The sequence below is a fragment of the Trachemys scripta genome, chromosome 9 (assembly GCF_013100865.1).
Source record: "Trachemys scripta elegans isolate TJP31775 chromosome 9, CAS_Tse_1.0, whole genome shotgun sequence".
NCBI classification, from domain to species: domain Eukaryota; kingdom Metazoa; phylum Chordata; order Testudines; family Emydidae; genus Trachemys; species Trachemys scripta.
The window spans coordinates 55278552-55297636 of record NC_048306.1 but is presented as its reverse complement, the minus strand read 5'-3'; the positions used below and the strand labels follow the sequence as shown (position 1 = coordinate 55297636).

The window sequence follows — 19085 nt, the reverse complement described above, 5'->3', positions numbered from 1 at the left end:
TCTATCTTTTGTGCCATCTGAAGACCAAATGGAGTGGTTTTCAGGGGTATATATAGTCTCTCTTTTGTGGGTAGAAACCCCTCTCTCCCCCTGTGTAGAATCCAGCTACAATATGGAGTTTTAGTGTCACATGGGCAAATCACATCTCCATGCATGACTCCGTTTTCTACAGGAGTTCCCAGGAAAGCTCAGCTGTGGATTGGTGTCTTATCAAGGTCCATTGTTAGCTTAAGTGTTTCTTGATTGGGCACTTACTGAGAATAGTTTTTTCTCAAGAAGCTGACCAAATGCCTCACTGAGGCTACTTAAAATCAAACAAGTACATAGCCAATATTCATAACTTCAAATACAAAAATACATGCATACAAATAGGATGAATATATTTAGTAGATCATAAATAACCTTTGCAGAAATATGTTACATGGTATATCTAGCATAAAACATATTCCAGTTATATCATATTTACACTCGTAAGCATATTCCTATAAAGCATTATGGGGTGCAACATCACACCAACGTACATTCTATCTTTTATCTCCGGTTTCCCCTGTTGTAGCATCTTAACTTTAGGGGAGCAGTGCAGTCTAGTGGATAGAACTCTAGTATGGAACTCAAGTGACTTGGACTCACTGCCTGCTGGGTGATCCCGAGCAAGTCATTTCAACTCTGTGTACCACAGTTTCCCCATCTGTAAAATAATACTTGCCTTTGTTGCAAACATTTTAAGAACTATGGATGAAAATCTAGGTATTATTATGGTTACTTCACTGTTGCATATTTTAGTGAAATCCTCCAGGAGCTATAGATTGTCAGATGTGACAAAGTTCCTCCTCTATCTTGGTGGGCCCTGCGCTTATTGGTGAATCTCTGAGGCAAGAAAATCCACCATGTGGGTTGGGGAACAGCCCAGAAACCTTCCCCTCTGGAAGAACCCACAGTCCAGGTCAATTGGGAGGTTTGGGGGGAACCCAGGCCCGTCCTCTACTCCAGGTTCCAGCCCAGGGCCCTGTGGACTCCAGCTGTCTATAGTGCCTCCTGTAACAGCTGCATGACAGCTACAACTCCCTGGGCTACTTCCCCATAGCCTTCTACAAACACCTTCCTTATTCTCACCACAGGACCTTCCTCCTGGTGTCTGATAACACTTGTGCTCCTCAGTCCTCCAGCAGCACTCACTCTCAGCTCCTTACACCTCTTGCTCCCAGCTCCTCACACACACCACAAACTGAAGTGAGCTCCTTTTAAAACCCAGGTGCCCTGATTAGCCTGCTTTAATTGATTCTAGCAGCTTCTTCTTAAATGGCTCCAGGTGTCCTAATTAGCCTGCCTGCCTTAACTGGTTCTAGCAGGTTCTTGATTACTCTAGTGCAGCCCCTGCTCTGGTCACTCAGGGAACAGACAACTGTTCAGCCAGTAGCCAGGGTGTTTGCCTTTGAACAGACTCCTATACCTCACTGGCCTGAAGGGAGGTAGGTAGAGAGCTGCTCCTCCTGCTTCTTCTAGGCCCTGGGTTTTCCCTACAACTGCTGTCTGTTGCTGCTGCTCCAGCTACTCCCCTGGCTGGACTAACCCCCCTCCCCTGCATCTCTGCTACCTGCTTGCTGGCTGGCTGGCTGCTAGACCCCCCCTCCCCCTTGGTTGTTGCTGCTCCAGTTACAGCCTCGGGGGGTGGGGGGGGGGCTACTGGCCCACTCCCCAGAGGAGGGGAGGGAGGGAGCCAGCCATTGCTCCTACTGCTGAGGACACCACCACCATCGACCACCACCTGAGAGGGGTCTTTCCTGCTGGCCACCAGACTTCCGCCTAAAGCTGCTGTTTTTGCTGCTGGGAGCTGCTGGAGCCCCGAGGAGGAAGAGAAGGAAAAGAGGACTATCTGCCAGTAGGGGAGCGCGTAAGAACAGACCACCGTGGAGGGGGTTCTCACGGACTGAGTAACTTTTGAACTGTGTTCTTGTGGTGGGGGTCTAGACTGTGTTTGTGGGACACAGAGGTTGTGACGTGGAGCCTGCCCCCTGGTCCGTCTGTGTCCCCCCCAAACCCCCCCACCACCCTCATCGTTGCCCCCTCCACCATCCCCACTGGCTACTTACCATCTACCTCAAGCTCCTGCCTCTGGGATTTCAGCTGCTCCCCTAGGCTTGCTACGCCCTGTTGCCACCATTGGGCCTGATACAGCAGCCAGCTTCCAAGGACTTTCTTTTTGTTGCACGTGGGTGCACGTACCCCCCCCTTTTTTGACTGACCCCCTTCCCCCCCGCAACAAGCCCCTAGCTTTGCCCCTGCTGCCTACCTATTTGCCCCTTGCTGCCTTTTGTCCCTCCCCCTTGCCCCAGCCCCTCGCTAGCTCCAGTTTGTTTGCCTGCCCCGCCCTTTCCCTCTGCAGCCTTTGTTTGACCTGCCCCAGCCTCTGAAGCTAGCCCCGTGGTTCCTCTGCCCCATTTCCCACCTGGTTGCTCCCTTCCCCCTGCGGTCCCCTTGCCCTGATTAGCCCCTCCCCTCGTGCGCCCATGTCCCCTCCTATGCACTTGTGCCCCTCCCCATTTTAGTTTTGATTCTGTCTCACTGCACCCCCCAATGCTGTTATCTCCTCCCTTCCTTGGTGCAACAAGAGGAGCCAGAAACCTTCCCTGAGTCGGTGACTGACCCCTAGCACTTGATAGCCCCCCCATCCACCCCCCCTTTTTTGGCGCCCTCCTCCCCTGCCTACAACCTAGCGGGGAGGAGTGGTCGACCTGCTTCCCCTTTCCCTACCCCCCCCCCCTCCAGTGTATGCTCTCCCCCCGTCCTCATTATGGCAGGGGACGAGGAGAGTGAGACCCCTCGGGCAGACCCTACTGCCCCTCCTCCACCCACCCCACCATCACCCCCCCTAGCCTCTACCTCAACCGCCGTTGCCGAGCCACCTACTACCACCCCTGCTGGAGCGCCGGCAGCGGTGGGTAACGAGGTGACCTCTGCTGCTGCCACGTCCCTTGCCCCCTCTGACTCTGGGGGAGTCCCCCCAGCCGGCAGGAAGGGCCAGGGCACGAAGAAGGGTAAAGGCCCCGCTAAAAAAGCCAGGCCCTCCATGGCAGGGGGTGCCCCCACTGCCGCAACCCCGCAACAGGCCGCGGCGTCCCTCCCTGCTGTTCCCTCCACCAGCTCTATGGGTGTCCCACCCCCAGCTCCCAGGGCATACGCCCAGGTTGCGGCGGCCCCCCCGCCTGCCGCTACGTCATCTCCCCCATCCACCAACTCTGCTACCATCTATAGCGGCCGGGGCCCCTTCCCCACCTTGACCGTTGCCTCCTGGTACCCGCCTCGCCCCACGTGGAGACCTACGTGCGGGCGCTGGCGAGGGTGGTGGGGCCCACGGCCATTGTGGCGGCCTCCAAGATGTACGGCAAGGTCATCTTCTTCCTAGCATCGGAGGCCGCCGCCCAGGAGGCAGTGGAGAAGGGCCTGGCAGTGGGGGGGCGTGTATGTCCCCCTGGAGCCGCTAGAAGACCTGGGCACCCGTCTGGTCCTGACTTCTGTCCCTCCCTTCCTTCCAAATGCCGCCCTGTTACCCGCTCTCTCTACCCTGGGGAGGCCGATCTCTGTGGTCAGCCCTCTCCCATTGGGCTGCAAAGACCCCGCCCTCTGTCACGTCCTCTCGTTCTGCCGGCAGGTACAGTTACAACTGCCGCCGGCGGCACGTGATGGTGAGGTGCTCGAGGGGTCCTTCTTGGTCCCCTACCAGGGGGCCCGTTACCGGGTGCATTATTCAACGGGGGAGGCCCGGTGCTACCTCTGCCGGGCGATGGGACACGTCCGGAGGGACTGCCCCTTGGCCTGGCACGGAAGGACATCCGGGAGCCTCGGCAGGGCACCGGCCCCGTCGTCGCCGGCGCCCCTAGCTGCCCGGCGCCCGAAGCCGCCCCTCCTCCTTTCCGGTCCACCAACGCTCCCACTCGGGTACAAGGGGTATCTCCCCCAGTGCGCCTAGATGAGCGAGAGGGCCCTGCCTCTGCCACCTGCGATCTGGCGGGGCCTGTGGAGGAGGGTGAGGTAGGGATATCGCCGGGCATAGAAGAGGACATGCCTCAGAGAGAATCCTCCCTCCTACATGCTGCCCCACCATTGCCTCCCCGAGTCCCTAAGCCTTCGCTCTTGCTCCCTGACCCAACTCCTGTTAGCCAGCCCCCGGATGATGCCATGGAGGGCTGGTCCTTAGTACAGAGGAAGCGGGGCAAGCGGAAGGCTCAAGCTCCGCTCCTTCCATCTGATGCGGTAGCCCCCCGGAAGACCAGGAAGGGGGGAACCGATGCTGAGCCTTCCGCTTTGCCCCCAGGTGGGTTTTGTCCACCATTGCCGGCTAGGGAAGACGTGGCAGCATCGGAGGAAATCACTACCCCTCCTCCGGTGTCCCTTCCTATGGAAACCCCTGATGGAGCCCCTCTCGCCCCCTTACAATCTGAAGCCCCTGCACGCACCAAGGCGAGCGTTGCTTCGGGTGCAGGAGGGGAGAGCCCTGGGGTGGTGGAAGGTGATCTCCCTTCCATTTACGAGGAGATCGAGGCCCTGGGTCTGACCCCGGTTACCCAGGGGGAGGACGACCCTCTGCCAGCGGGCCTCGATCTGAGCGACCTCGCCTCAGCCCCCCTTTCCCCGTATTCTGTCCCCTTACCCACTGCTTCCACTCCCGCCTCCGAGGAGCCCCTGGACTCTTCCACCATCCCAGCTGCAGATGGCACCCCGCTAGCGGCCACCGAACCTCTTGAGGCGACGGCCAGTGCCACGCAACCGGGACCCGAGTCGCCAGGGGACTCCCTCATGGCTGAGGGACAGCCGACCTCCTTTCTGGGTGGGGGCCCCATCGTTGATTCTCCACCTACGGATGCCGTGGCCTTACCATCTGCCTTGGAGCACGAGTCCGGCATCGCCAAGGGCCCACCTCCCTCCCTGCAAATCCCCGAGCCCCTTTGTGGGGTGCCACCCCCCCCCCACCCAGTGGCCTGGCTGCTGAGGCCCCCGATCCCACTATCGCAGCTGTCCCTATTCCTGACTCCGACCCTGCCCCTGTCACCGACCCCGTCCCTGTCCCCTCCACTTTCCATGATGCTATTGCCGCCCCTGGGGCCGTCTCCTTCCATATCCTAGAGGATGACCCCCAAAGAGCGGCCTTTGTTTTTCCCTGTCCCGACCCACCAGGGGCTGCTGTTTTCCCTCCACCGCCCCCCATTGAGCCAGGGTCTGAGGCGGGCCACGTCGAGGGTCTGCCCCCTGCTTGCCCGTCTCGGTGGGCCACGGGGCTGTGACAGGGGCCCCGCTGGGGGATAGCCATAGATCAATAACCCCACCCCCCATACGCTGAGAGAGGAGCTACGGGACTTCCTTGAGGACGTCCGTTGCTCCCGCAACAAGGTACAGCTTGCACTCCAGCGATGGGGGGATTTCCATCAGATCCTCCGGGCCGCGAGGGCCCTCATGGGGGAGGGTAAGAGGACCGGGAGGCAGGCCGCCGCAGCCTACCAACGGGTCCGCCTCTTCCGTGACTCCTTAATCGCTTATGGGGTAGGTCACGGATTGTTGCGCAGCCCGACGGAGGCCGTGGGTGTTTCTGCTAGCGAGCATCCCCCCCAGCCCTCCTCATGGCACCGATCATCTTCGCAACATTAAACACCCGGGGCTGTAGGATGGGTCTCCGCAAGAGCCAGGTGCTCTCCTTCCTTCAGGAGGCGGGGTACTCTGTGATTGTAGTTAATCTCGTCAACCTTTACGCCCCGACATTGGGCCCGGAGAGGTTGTGTTTTTATCAGCAGGCGTCCGCCTTCCTCGGCACCTTGGATCCTCGTGAGTGCCTGGTCCTGGGCGGGGACTTTAACGCCACCCTTGAGGAACGGGACCGCTCGGGGACCGAGCAGCACCAGGCCGCCGCGGACGTCCTCCGGGAGATCGTCGAACATCACTCCCTGGTGGACATCTGGCGCGACCACCACCCGGATGACGTTTCGACATTCACTTTTGTCTGGGTGGAGGTTCGTCGGTCGTACCACTCCCGGTTGGACCGCATCTATATGTCATGCTTCCATCTTTCCCAGGCCCACTCCTCCAGCGTCCGGCCGGCCCCTTTTTCAGATCACCATCTAGCCACCGTGACAGCCTCTCTCTGCGCGGAGAGGCCGGGGCCGGCCTATTGGCACTTTAATAATAGCTTGTTGGAGGATGTGGGCTTTGTGGCGTCCTTCCGGGAGTTCTGGCTAGCCTGGCGAGGGCAGCGGCATGCCTTTCCCTCGGCGCGACGGTGGTGGGACCTGGGGAAGGTGTGCGCCCAGCTCTTCTGCCGTGACTACACTCGGGGCACCAGCCGATGGAGGGATGCGGCGATAGGGCAGTTGGAACGGAAGGTCTTAGAGCTGGAGAGGCGTCTGGCCGCCAGCCCCGGTGATCCATCCCTCTGCGGAGCGTGCCGGGAGAAGCGGGAAGAGCTGCGGACCCTCGAGGACCATTGGGCCCGAGGTGCCTTTGTTCGATCCCGCATCCGCCTCCTTCGGGAGATGGATCGCAGTTCCCGCTTCTTCTACGCCCTGGAGAAAAAGAGGGGGGCTAAAAAGCACGTCACCTGCCTTCTAGCAGAGGACGGCACCCCCCTCACGGATCCGGCGGAAATGTGCGGGAGGGCCAGGGTCTTCTACGCAGGCCTTTTCTCCCCGGATCCGACCGATCCTAACACTTGCAGAATGCTCTGGGATGAACTCCCGACAGTCAGCGCGGGCGACCGAGACCGGCTGGAGCTGCCTCTCACTCTGGCCGAGTTCTCGGAAGCCCTCCGCCGCATGCCCACCAATAAATCTCCGGGCATGATGGGCTGACCGTGGAGTTCTACCGCGTGTTTTGGGACGTCCTCGACCCGGACCTTGTCACTGTCTGGGCCGAGTCCTTGCAGGGCAGGGTCCTCCCTCTTTCGTGCAGGCGAGCCGTGCTGACCTTATTGCCGAAGAAGGGGGACCTCCGCGATTTACGGAATTGGCGTCCCATCTCGCTCCTCAGCACGGACTATAAAATCGTAGCGAAGGCCATCTCGCTGCGGCTAGGGTCCGTGTTGGTGGACGTGATCCACCCAGACCAGATCTACACCGTCCCGGGCCACACCATCTTCGACGATTTGTATCTGGTCCGGGACCTCTTGGAACTCTGGTGTAGGGATGGTTTGTCGTTCACCCTCCTGTCCCTGGATCAGGAGAAGGCGTTCGACAGGGTGGACCACGGGTATCTCCTGGGCACTCTGCGAGCATTTGGCTTCGGGCCCCAGTTTGTGGGTTTTCTCCAGGTGCTGTACGCCTCCGCAGAGTGTTTGGTCAGGCTCAACTGGACCCTGACCGAACCGGTCAGCTTCGGGCGAGGAGTACGTCAAGGGTGCCCCCTCTCGGGCCAGCTGTATGCTCTGGCAATCGAGCCCTTCCTCTGTCTCCTCCGTAGGAGGTTGGCAGGGTTGGTGCTGCGGGAGCCGGAGCTGCGGCTGGTCCTGTCGGCGTACGCCGCCGACGTGCTCCTCGTGGTCCAGGACCCGGGCGACTTGGTGAGGGTGGAGCTTGCCAGACCATCTATTCGGCGGCCTCCTCCGCCCGGGTTAACTGGGTCAAGAGCTCTGGCCTGGTGGTAGGAGACGGGTGGCAGGCGAGCTCCCTCCCACCCGCGCTTCAGGCCATCCGGTGGAGCACGGGTCCGCTGCTCTATCTCGGCGTTTACCTTTCTGCCACGCATCCGTCGCCGCCGGAGAACTGGCTAGGTTTAGAGGGCAGAGTGTCGGAGCGGCTCCGGAAATGGACAGGACTACTCTGGTGTTTCTCCCTTCGAGGGAGAGCACTGGTGCTCAATCAACTAGTCCTGTCCATGCTCTGGTACCGGCTCAACACCCTGGTCCCAGCCCCAGGCTTCCTGACCACCCTCCAGACGTTGATTCTGGAGTTCTTTTGGTCAGGACTGCACTGGGTCTCTGCGGGGGTTCTCCATCTACCCCTGGAGGAGGGAGGGCAGGGCCTGAAGTGTCTGCACGCTCAGGTCCACGTCTTCTGCCTCCAGGCCCTGCAGAGGCTCCTTTATGGTGCAGGTAGTCCGGCATGGAGCGTATTGGCGCACGCCTTCTTGCGCTGCTTCAGAGGGCTCCGATATGACCGGCAGCTCCTTTGTCTCCATCCGAGAGGTCTTCCGCGAGGCCTCTCCGAGCTGCCGGTCTTCTACCAGGATCTCCTCCGGACCTGGAAACTGTTTTCAGTGACCAGGTCCGTGGGGGCAGATCTCCTCGCAGAGCCCCTGCTATACAACCCCCAGCTTCGTGTGCAGGTGGCGGAGTCCCCCATGGTGCGCCAGAGGTTGGTCCTAGCAGAAGTCACCAAAGTCGGAGACCTCCTGGACTACGACCGGGGAGACTGGCTGGATCCCCTGACGCTCGCTCAGCTCATGGGGCTCTCCAGACCTCGTACTCCCCGGCGCGTACTTCAGGAGGTGAGGGCCGCTTTGCCGCCCGCTGCTCGGGACTATCTCAACCGGGTCTTGCGAGAGGGCACGCCCCACCCACCCTCCACTCCGAGCCCTCCAGACTTTTTCATTGGGCCCCTGCCCCGTGGACCCAACCAGCCCCTTTCCCATCCATTCGCCATGAGCCGGGTGCACCATCTGCAGCCGGTTCTGTTCCGGACTGCGCCAAGGAAACATCTATACACGCTCGTGCTCCATGTTCTTCATGTCCTCACCCTCGCGTCCCGCCCCGATACGAAGTGGCGGGACCTTCTGCCACCTCTGGAGGGTGAGGAGCCCCAGTGGGCCAGCCTTTTTTCTGCTCTGATCCCAAAGCCCACCGGGGACATCAGTTGGCGGCTCCTTCACGGAGCCATGAGCATGGGCGTGTACTTGGCGCGGTTTACTCCTATCCCAGACACCTGCCCCTTTTGCGGCGTGAGGGAGACCCTGGCGCATGATTACCTGGAGTGCGCCAGGCTGCAGCCCCTATTCCAGCTCCTCACTGATATTTTGTTAAGATTTTGGTTACACTTTTCTCCTCACCTTTTTATTTATGCACTCCCTATCCGTCGCCCCACAAAGTCGCGGGACCTCCTGGTCAACCTCCTTCTGGCCCCAGCAAAACTGGCCATCTATAAAACCAGAGTAAGGAGGTTGGCCGATGGAGTTTCCTGTGTCTGGGGGGCATATTTCAGGTCCTCCGTTCTTTCACGTATCCGGGCAGAGTTCCTCTGGGCGGCGTCTACTGGCTCCCTTGACGCCTTCGAGGAGCAGTGGGCACTGTCCGGGGTTCTCTGCTCGGTGTCCCTGTCTGGTTCGCTTCGTTTGACCCTTTGACCTCACTCCTATCCCTGTTTTTATTAGTTGTCCCCCGTACTTTTTTGGTCTCCAGGTCCTGTGGACCCCCCCTTAGGCGGGGGGGATCCTTTAGCAGTGGGCGGGCTTTGCCCGCCCACTTCCTGGATCCCAATAGGTCTTGTCACTCAGGGAACAGAAAACTACTCATCCAGTGACCAGTATATTTGCCCTCTACCAGACTCCTGTACTCCACTGGTTTGGGTCTGTCACACAGAGTATGGATCTGTCACAGTATGTATCTCTGCAGAAGAGATAATTACCTGCTGCCTACTCATCTCTGCAAATGAACATGTGCAACTTCCATGGTTTTCAAGGAAAACTGGGCACTTTTGATCTTTTGTTCTTGTAAGATAAACAACTGTTAGATCTTCACTCACTAACCCACCACTCATCTCAGTGTTGGAAGTTTTGTTAACTCTCATTTTCCTTTTTCCAATTCTAATTTTTTTGTTTCAGTAACAAAGAACTGGCAGTTCAAGGTAGTGGGGATCCACCTTATGCCACTGGAAAGCTGGCAAACAGTATCCTGTCAGAAGTCAAAGGTGTAAAACTTAAGAGTTATAGAAGTTCCCTGTGATCTCCTTCACAAAGCATGGACCCAAGAGTATCAAACTATCACAACTCTGCATTGTTACAGAAGGGCAATTACCATTTAGTGGTGGGAAAATGTCTAGAAATTATATAAACAGCATATTTATATTTTAAAATTATCTTGACCCTAATGGGTTAACTGAATGCAGTAACTTTGTGTTTCAGGCTTTCATGCTGCTCTGTGATCTCTTGATGATTTTTAGCCATCAGCTGATGACTGGAGGTAGAGAGGGTCTTCAACCTTTGGTGTTCAATCCAGACTCTGGGCTCCAGTCTGAACTCCTTAGCTTTGTGATGGACCATGTCTTCATTGACCAAGATGATGAGAACCAGAGCATGGGTATGTATGTTTAGCCATCACATTTTGTACTTGTCCTCTCTCACCTGCCACACAGGACTGTCAGGAAAAAATACAGATCTGTGCACCTAAATGTATCATATGAAGTTCTTGTTTTTGCCTCTTGCTTTCTTTGGAGATAAATGTTGGTACATGATCAGTAGTCCTGCACACCTTTACAACAGATAACAATGTTATAAAATGAAATTTCATAGAGCATTTTCATTCAGAGGATGGGGGAGAGTATAAATTGCCATGGCATACACCTGTAATAGCATTCTTCCTTCGTTGTTGTAATTTTTTTTAATGCATCTATGTTCAAGACCAGATACCTTTCTGGAAGATGCACTTTAGTCAAACATAAGTTATTAGGCTCAATCCAGGGTGAAATTTAATGGCCTTTGATTTAAAGAAGGTCGGACTAGATGGTCCTTTCTTGGCTATAAACTCAATAAATCTATGAAAAAGTGGTCCCTTCCCTAAATAGTTCACAGTCTAAGTACATGGTGAGAGATAACAGGTGGTGCAAGAAGCAGCTAGCAAGGAGAGCACAAGGTGAGACAATTACAATTAGTGTAATAAACAGCAGTCACAGCACATCAGAGTCTCGCCATTTAATGTTTCGCAGGCATCACAACAGAGGTGAATTTTAAGAAAGGATTTAAAGATGAAGCTGTCCTTCTTTCCTGTCTGTCTATGTTCCTTTCTTCCTGTGGAAGGAACAAAGCATTTCCTTTAATTGTGAAAGAGGACAGATCAGATAGTATTGCTTTTCAGCATCCAGGTGTCATGTTCTAGTTAACAACTGTTGTTTGAACAGTGCTTTGAAGATGTAAAGTGCTATATTATAGCTAAATATTATTTACTTGTTCTACTCCTAATACCAATTTTGCTCTTCCCAACAGCTGTGCTATGTAGTATTCACTTTCAGAAAAACTTCACTAAAGTGTAGCTAATATTGTGTCTCACAACCGTGCCTTCTGCTCTCTGTATCTCTTTTCAGATATGAAGATATCTGATCTGTGTATGAAACATAAGGAGAGAGTGATCTCCTACCATAGTAAAGGAGCAGATTGTTGTGCAAAAATATCAGGAGACAGATCCTGAATTTGACAATCCTGCATCTGCTGATGAAAATGTGAGGGTGACTTCTGCATCCTCTCCATCTGAAAATTCTGTTGCTTTTCATGAGTTAATGGAAGGAATGGCAACTACTCGCAAATTACCAACCACCACAATAGCGGAGAATTCATATACCCAGTCTTTGACATCCTTGGTCTTTGCTCTTCTGATAGAGTTTCACTGCCTGGGTTAGATGGTTTTGTACAACCTGCAAAATTTAATCTGGTCAAGTACAGATTCTGTTCAGGTGATGTCTAAAAAGGCAGACAAATTATACCACATGCTCCAAGACAATTTCTCATATTTCCCCACATCCAGCCATGAAGTCTTTGGTTGTAGAGGTGGCTGTACAAAGATCTAAAAATGGACAGGTGCATTCTATTTCTTCAAATAAGTCTGGATTTACTGGGGAGAAGTCTCTCTTCCTCTATTTTAGGTTTAAGGGTAATAAATTACCAAGCTATAGTGACACACTACCATTATTATCTTTGGGGGAAAATGTCAGTGTTCACCAAATCTCTCCAAAGTAAACAGAGAAAACTCACATATGCCAGAGGGACATTAAGTTGTGAAACCTGCCCCGAGAGCATTGTTTGATTCTTCAGGTTCTGCAGTTAGAATTGTAACTTCTGCAATTTCCATTGGAAGGTATGTTTGGCTTAGATCTTCAGGCTTTCTCTGAAACCAACTCCAAGGTAGATGATCTCCCCTTTAGGGAAAAGGATTGTTCAGTTCCAGAACAGATGAGTTTCTGGAAAAATGAAGGAGCAGGTACAGCACTAGACTCTTGGGCATTTATCAGCAGTCCAGGAAGAGACCTGGAATATCAGTTTTCAGGTACCAACACAATAGAATTAATCATCTTCCTCTTCCTCATACATTACCCAAAGGAGACAATATTATCATCAACAATATCATCCTCAACAGTCTTCTAAGCAAAAGAGATGGAGCTTTAAACCACAAACCAAACCACAAACAGGAGGTGAATCAATTATCTTTACAATCTACTGTGCCGGGCCTTAGGTCCCAAGTTTGACATAATGCCTGAGAGTTGTGATCCAATTTTAATCTAGTCTCATTCCATTTGGAGACCATCTGCATCTAACTTCTAAACATCTATTACCACAGACAAGTAATTTTAGAAATTATTCACAAGTATCCAATAGAATTCAAAATTATTCCTCCTCTCAATCCCCTCCTCCAGTCCCTATCCAGGGATCCCTCTCAGAAGAACCTGTTGAGATCAGAGGTTCTGCCCTTCTTGCCCTTCTCAAGTACTCTAGCTGAGGCCTTACTAGTGCCAACGAATGTGGGACAGTTACCTCCCGTGACTTACATACCACACTCCTGTTAATATACCCCAGAATGATATTAGTCTTTTTTGTAACTACATCACATTGTTGACTCGTATTCAATTTGTGATCCACTAGAAACCCCAGATCCTTTTCAGCAGTACTTCCACATAGCCAGTTATTCTCCATTTTGTAATTGTGCATTTAATTTTTTCTTCCGATATGTAGTACTTTGCACTTGTCTATATTGAATTGTTGAATTCAGACCAATTCTCCAATTTGTCAAGGTTGTTTTGAATTCTAATCCTGGCCTCCAAAGTGCTTACAACCCCTCCCAGCATGGTGCCATCTGAAATTTTATAGGGATACTCTCCATTCCATTATCCAAGTCATTAATGAAAATATTGCATAGTACTGGACCCACGACTGACTCCTGCGTGTCCCACTAGATACATCTTCCCAGTTTCACAGTGAATTATTGATAACTACTCTTTGAATATGGTCCTTCAGCCAGTCATGCACCCACCTTATAATAATTTCATCTAGACCACATTTCTCTAGTTTGCTTATGAGTATGTCATGTGGGACTGAGATCAAAAGCCTTACCAAAATCAAGATATCTCACATCTAATCCTTTGTTAAGGTCATCATTTTTTATACTTACCTGTGGACTTTTGTCACCTGCCCCCTTTGAACCTAGGTTAAACCCCTCCTTGCTAGGTTGGCAAGCTTAGGCAGCAGTACTGCCTCCACAAAGCAACTCTGACCCTTCAAGCCTTCTCTTCTTCAGGGCGCAACTGCAACTTGAGTTGGAGGCAGAGGGAATTAGAGGAACATTGGTGGGGTCCTATTCATACCCTTGGCCCAGAGCAACCAGGGCTTGAGGGACATGCACGTGACCCTGCCCATCACTACTGTTTGAAAAGGTTCTGTGCCCAAGTAGCTGGTTCAGTAGAGGCAATATAGTTAGAGAACAGGTGTTACAAAAGGTAAATGCCCCCTTTTATATACCAATTGTGTTTTTTTTCATCTGGTTGAATTCACTTTACAGTGAAGTGATCACTGTTCTCAATATTTGCAACTAACATACTTTTTTACCAAATTGGTGGAATCTCATTTATTATGTCCTGGTCTGTTATTTTCACGTGTTTGATTATTATATCTTGTTATTTTCATTCACAGACGGTTTGCTTATGTTGCATTTTATGTTTCTCATAATGTTTCTCATAATCAATTGACATTTCTCTTCTATTATTTGTTCCTATTTTGGAGTGCCAGGAATGTCAAATCAAAGCATCTCCTAGAGATTTTGTTGCAAAAATCATTCTGCAATGTGATTCTTATTTCTGATTGTTCATATGTGAAATGCATAGGTTCAATGCAACCAGATTAAAGAAGCATCTGCGAATTGTTCACTTGCCAAGATCGTTAACAAAAAAACAGCTTGAGTTTCACTCTTTTTGGTTTTAGTTTCTCCTGAAAGTACGCTAGATATATTTTTGGCTAGTTTAATTTTACAAAAACTGTTGATTTTATTAAACAAAAATAATAGGATTTTGTGTTCCCTTAGAAAACAGCAGATGTTAATAAATATTTTCTTTACTGTATTTAGAGGGAGATGAAGAAGATGAAGCTAACAAAATAGAGGCTTTACATAAAAGAAGGAACCTTCTGGCAGCCTTTAGCAAACTTATTATCTATGATATTGTAGACATGCATGCAGCAGCAGATATCTTCAAACACTATATGAAGGTATGATTCTATATTTTTATCTTCTCCTCCTAAATGAGCACAGAAATTGTAGCTGGAAAAGTCTTAAAATATTAGGCCATTCTGTTCCTCTCTCTACCAGTGCTGTTTTCTTTCCTGTTGCATATTCTTGAGTGCTGTCTCCAGTCTGATTTTAATTGATTACTGAGATGCAAAAAGCTCTGTGATCAGGTTGCAGCAAATATATTTTTGAAATCATAGACCCAGGTGGTTAACTTCAGCTTGTTTTTCTGCTTAATTTTCCCTAAGTGCTTCCTAATATTATATATTGTATGGACTTTTATGATAGCCTGGCTATTATGGTAGCAGAACAATTGAGGAGCAGGAGTAGTAAATTTAAAAAATAATCCTTAAAACTAGAGAGACGAAATATACAAATGAAGCAGTGCATATTTATGAAATAGACCAGTTGAATCATTTCACTTTCTTCATAAAATCTCCAGATTTTGGGACCTTTAGTCATAATAAGTAAGTAGCAACTTATAAGAGTAGCCAGAATCCAGCTTAGAGTTCTTTAAAGATTCGGACCTGGTCTACACTAGGAAACTAGGTCTGTAAAACTTTGTCACTCAGGGATATGAAGAATCCACATTCCTGTGCGACGCTATTAAACCAGCCTAACCCCTGATGTAGACAGCATTAGGTTGACGGGAGAATTCTGGTGGGTTTTTTGCTTGTCACTTTTGGTGGACACTGAAAGAACTGCAACTTTAGGAGGGAGGGTGGATACTCTGACTCTTTGCTGGATGAATAACTCTGGCTTTGTAGGTGAAAATAGGCAGCTCCTTTTATTGCTGTTTAAGTTGTGTGTCTTTAAATATTTCCCAAAGTACCTAAAGCCAGGGCTGGCTCTGGCTTTTTTGCTGCCCAAGGAAAAAAGCCTCCCGCCGCTCCCTTCCCACCCCAGCGTGGCAGGGGAGGGCGCCGAGCCCAGCCGGAGCGCCGGGGGGCGGGCCCGCCGCTCTCCTTGGCGGCCAGAGCGGAGGACGGAGAGCCCGGCCGGGGCTCCACTCTCGCCGGCGGCCAGAGTGCCAGGCGGAGGACGGAGAGCCCGGCCGGGGCTCCGCTCTCCCCGGCAGCCAGAGTGCCAGGGGGAGGGCGGCGAGCCCACTGCGGCTCCGCTCTCCCTGGTGGCCGGAGCACCGCGCCGCCCCCCTCCAGGTGCCGCCCCAAGCACAAGCTTGGTGGGCTGGTGCCTGGAGCCAGCCCTGCCTAAAGCAGTGGATATGTACTGTTTATATGCTTGCTCTCAACCTAATTAACAGTCCTCGTTTACAGTCACAAATAGGAAACATTTGTGGGTTTTCTGTGTAATACTGTCCTCTTATTTCTAGGTTTCATAGAGCCGCTCTGCTTAAAACACAGCAAACAAAAAATCCTTCAGAGACCTGTACCTCTTCCATAAAACCTTAAACTTGTTTTAAACCCGCTTTGCTCCCCCGCCCCGCTGCCCTTGAGCTCTAGCTACCACAGCTTTAGAGATCCTGACTAAAATTTTCAGAAATAAGAGGCTAAAGTACCTTAAGGTCAGTGGGGCTTCTCATTTCGGTATTTTTGAAAATTCCTCTTGCAGACACTTATATATGGACTAAGGATAACATTTTCAAAAGTGTTTGTGACTTTCCATAAATTCATAGATTCTAAAGCCAGAAGGAGCCGTTGTGATCATCTAGTCCAGGGCTGGGCAAACTTTCTGACCCGAGGGCCACATCTGGGTATGGAAATTGTATGACGGGCCATGAATGCTCACGATCCCGTTCCCTAGCTGGAGCGCCGGAGCAGGGCAAGCCCCGGACCCCACTCCCCAGCAAGAGCTAGAGGGCCGGATTAAAACGTCTGGAGGGCTGGATGCGGTCCCCGGGCTGTATTTTGCCTACCCTACACCTACCAGGTGTTTGTCAGACCTCCTGTAAAACACAGACAATAAAACTTCCCCAGTATAATTCCTAGAGGGAATCTTTTAGAAAAATATCCAAGATTGATTTAAAAATTTGTCAGTGGTGGAGAATGCACCATGACCCTTGATAAATTGTTCCAAAAGTTAATTGCATTCACTGTTAAAAATTTTTGCTATATTCCAGTTGAATTTGTCTAGCTTCAACTTCCGGCCATTGGACTGTGTTATACCTTTCTCTTCTAGATTGAAGAGCCATTATTATTTATTCCCTATGTGGGTACATACAGACTGTAATCAAGTCACCCCTTATCCTTCTCTTTGTTAACCTAAACAGAATGGAAATATTTATTGAATTCTTTCGCCTTTTCAGTATTATTATTGATAATTCTACCATTTACATCTAGTAATGCACCAACACTATTGTCAGGATTCTTTTTGTTCCTAGTATACCTAAAAAAAGTTCTTAATGTCAGTAACTCTGCTGGCCATAAGTTTCTCTTTGTGTCCCTTGGCTTCCCTTATTGATTTTCGACCGTTTCTAGCTTATGAATTATACTCATTACCAGGGCCGGCTCCAGGCACCAGCCCTCCAAGCATGTGCTTGGGGCGGCACCTGGAGGGGGGCGGCGCTCACCCGGGGAGAGCGGGGCCGCGGCCGGGCTCGCCGCCCTCCCCCGGTGCTCTGACCGGCCGGGGAGAGCAGGGCCGCGGCCAGGCTCTCCGCCCTCCTCCCGACGCTCCGGCCGGCCAGGGAGAGCGGGGCCACAGCCGGGCTCGCCACCCTCCTCCCAGCGCTCCGGTCGGTGAGAGTGGGGCCGCGGCCGGGCTCGCCACCCTCCCCCCGGCGCTCCGGCCGCCGGGAAGAGCGGGGCCGCGGCTGGGCTCACCGCCCTCCCCTCGGTGCTCCAGCTGGCCGGGAAGAGCAGGGCTGCCCTCCCCCGGCGCTCTGGCTGGCCGGGGAGAACGGGGCCGCGGCCAGGTTCTTCGCCCTCCTCCCGGCACTCCAGCCAGTCAGGGAGAGCGGGGCCCCACACGGGCTCTCCGCTCTCCTCCTGGCGCTCTGGCCACCGGGGAGAGCGGGGCCGTGGCCAGGCTCACTGCCCTCCCCTTGGCGCTCTGGCTGGCCGGGAAGAGCAGGGCTGCCCTCCCCTATCAATTTTTCCTTTCTTCCATTTGTTATGATTTTGGGGGGGCGTTTACAGCTTCCTTCACTTCCCCTGTAGATCAGATTTATATTTTTAACTAATATGGCATTCCAACTTTGTGGGCATCTAGTAAAGTGTTCTAAAACAATCCCCCCTGTTAAAGCACCAAGTGTGTGCGCGCACGCACACACACACACACATCTGGACTTTATTCTGTGGAAACAGAATAAAGTCCAGGTCAGTTTATATATATAAAAAAATAAAAACTGATCTGGACTTTATTCTGTTTCCACACTAAAAATATAATCAGATCATGATACTTAAGGTACCCAAGCTACCGTTAATTTTCAGTTCTGTGGTTAGTTCCTTTTTATCTATCAAGACTAAAACTAATATAGAATTCCCCCATGTTGGTTGAAATACTTTTTAAAATAGGAAATAGGTATCTATCACATGTAGAAATTCCAAGCAAGTTTTAATACTGGCAGCACGAGACCTTCAGAGTGTGTCAATCAGATTGAAGTCCCCCATAATGACGCAGCTTTTTTCTCTACACATTATAGATAGGTGCATAAGGAGCCAGTTATCCTGTTCCCTAGCCTGATTTGGTGTTCTGTAGCCGACACTAACTGATACCCCATCTTGTGCTTTATGTTAGAACATCGATTGATAAGTATTCAAGATAATTTTCTTCTGAATTATCAGTGACTTGGAAACAGAAAATGCCATTTTTGACAGAGTGCTACTTCCCCTCCCAATTTGCTCACTCAGTCTTTCCTAAATAAAACATAACCAGTGATTTTAACATTCTAGTCATGCAAGTCTTTCTATCAGATTTCTGTAATACTGACTAGGTTGAACTTATGCTAATAAATGAGCAATTCCAATTCCTCTTGTTTGTTACCCCGGCTCCTAGGCAATTAAAGAATTATCCTCCCCTTTTATTATTAGTTTACCACACGTGTGACTACTTTAGCCAGCCTGTCCCTGAGGAGACTCTGTCCCCTTCTACTGAGGTGGAGGCCATCCAAACGATTTCTCCCCACAGAAAGTGGACCATTGCTCCACAAAACCAAAACCTTCCACCACTTACCTGCCCAGTGGTTCTCTTCAGTCATGGGACAGGAGGGATCTCAGAGAAGATTACTTGGACATTATTCTTCTTCAGCACACGTCCAAAATCCCTGAAGTCATCAACTATCTGTGAGATATCCCACAAGGCAGTCTTATTAGTGCTGATAAGAACCATCACCAGTGGATCCTCACTTGTCAACTTCAGAAGTCTATTTAATCGCAGAGTGACATTTCATGTCTTGGCTATGAGAAGACAGCACACTGTCCTGCTGTCTGCTTGTCTTTCGCTGAATATTCTTTCGATTCTTCAGTAGTGAATCTCCAGCAAAGATTGTCTGTCTTCCCTGGACAGTTGGAGAACTCTGTTGTGTGCAACTTTGCTTTTTTTACAGGTTGGGCCAACCTACCATCTACAAGTGTACCCAACTGGTATGCTTTGTACCAAATGGCTCAGGGGAGGTAACTTCCATGGTTTTCATATTGAGGACCTAGTATCAATTGGAATCTTCTTGCTGTGT

The 19085-nt window shown here is 51.4% G+C and overlaps 1 protein-coding gene across 5 annotated transcripts in view; it reads left to right on the top strand.

Moving 5' to 3' along the window:
* STAG1 (stromal antigen 1) overlaps nucleotides 1-19085 on the top strand; it is a 384051-nt gene that overhangs the window by 316809 nt on the left and 48157 nt on the right. For all 5 annotated transcript variants that reach the window (XM_034781835.1, XM_034781837.1, XM_034781839.1 and 2 more), the window contains 2 exons: nucleotides 10096-10270; nucleotides 14294-14433. In XM_034781835.1, the coding sequence (XP_034637726.1) occupies nucleotides 10096-10270; nucleotides 14294-14433 (315 nt within the window). The remainder of the gene's footprint in view (nucleotides 1-10095; nucleotides 10271-14293; nucleotides 14434-19085) is intronic.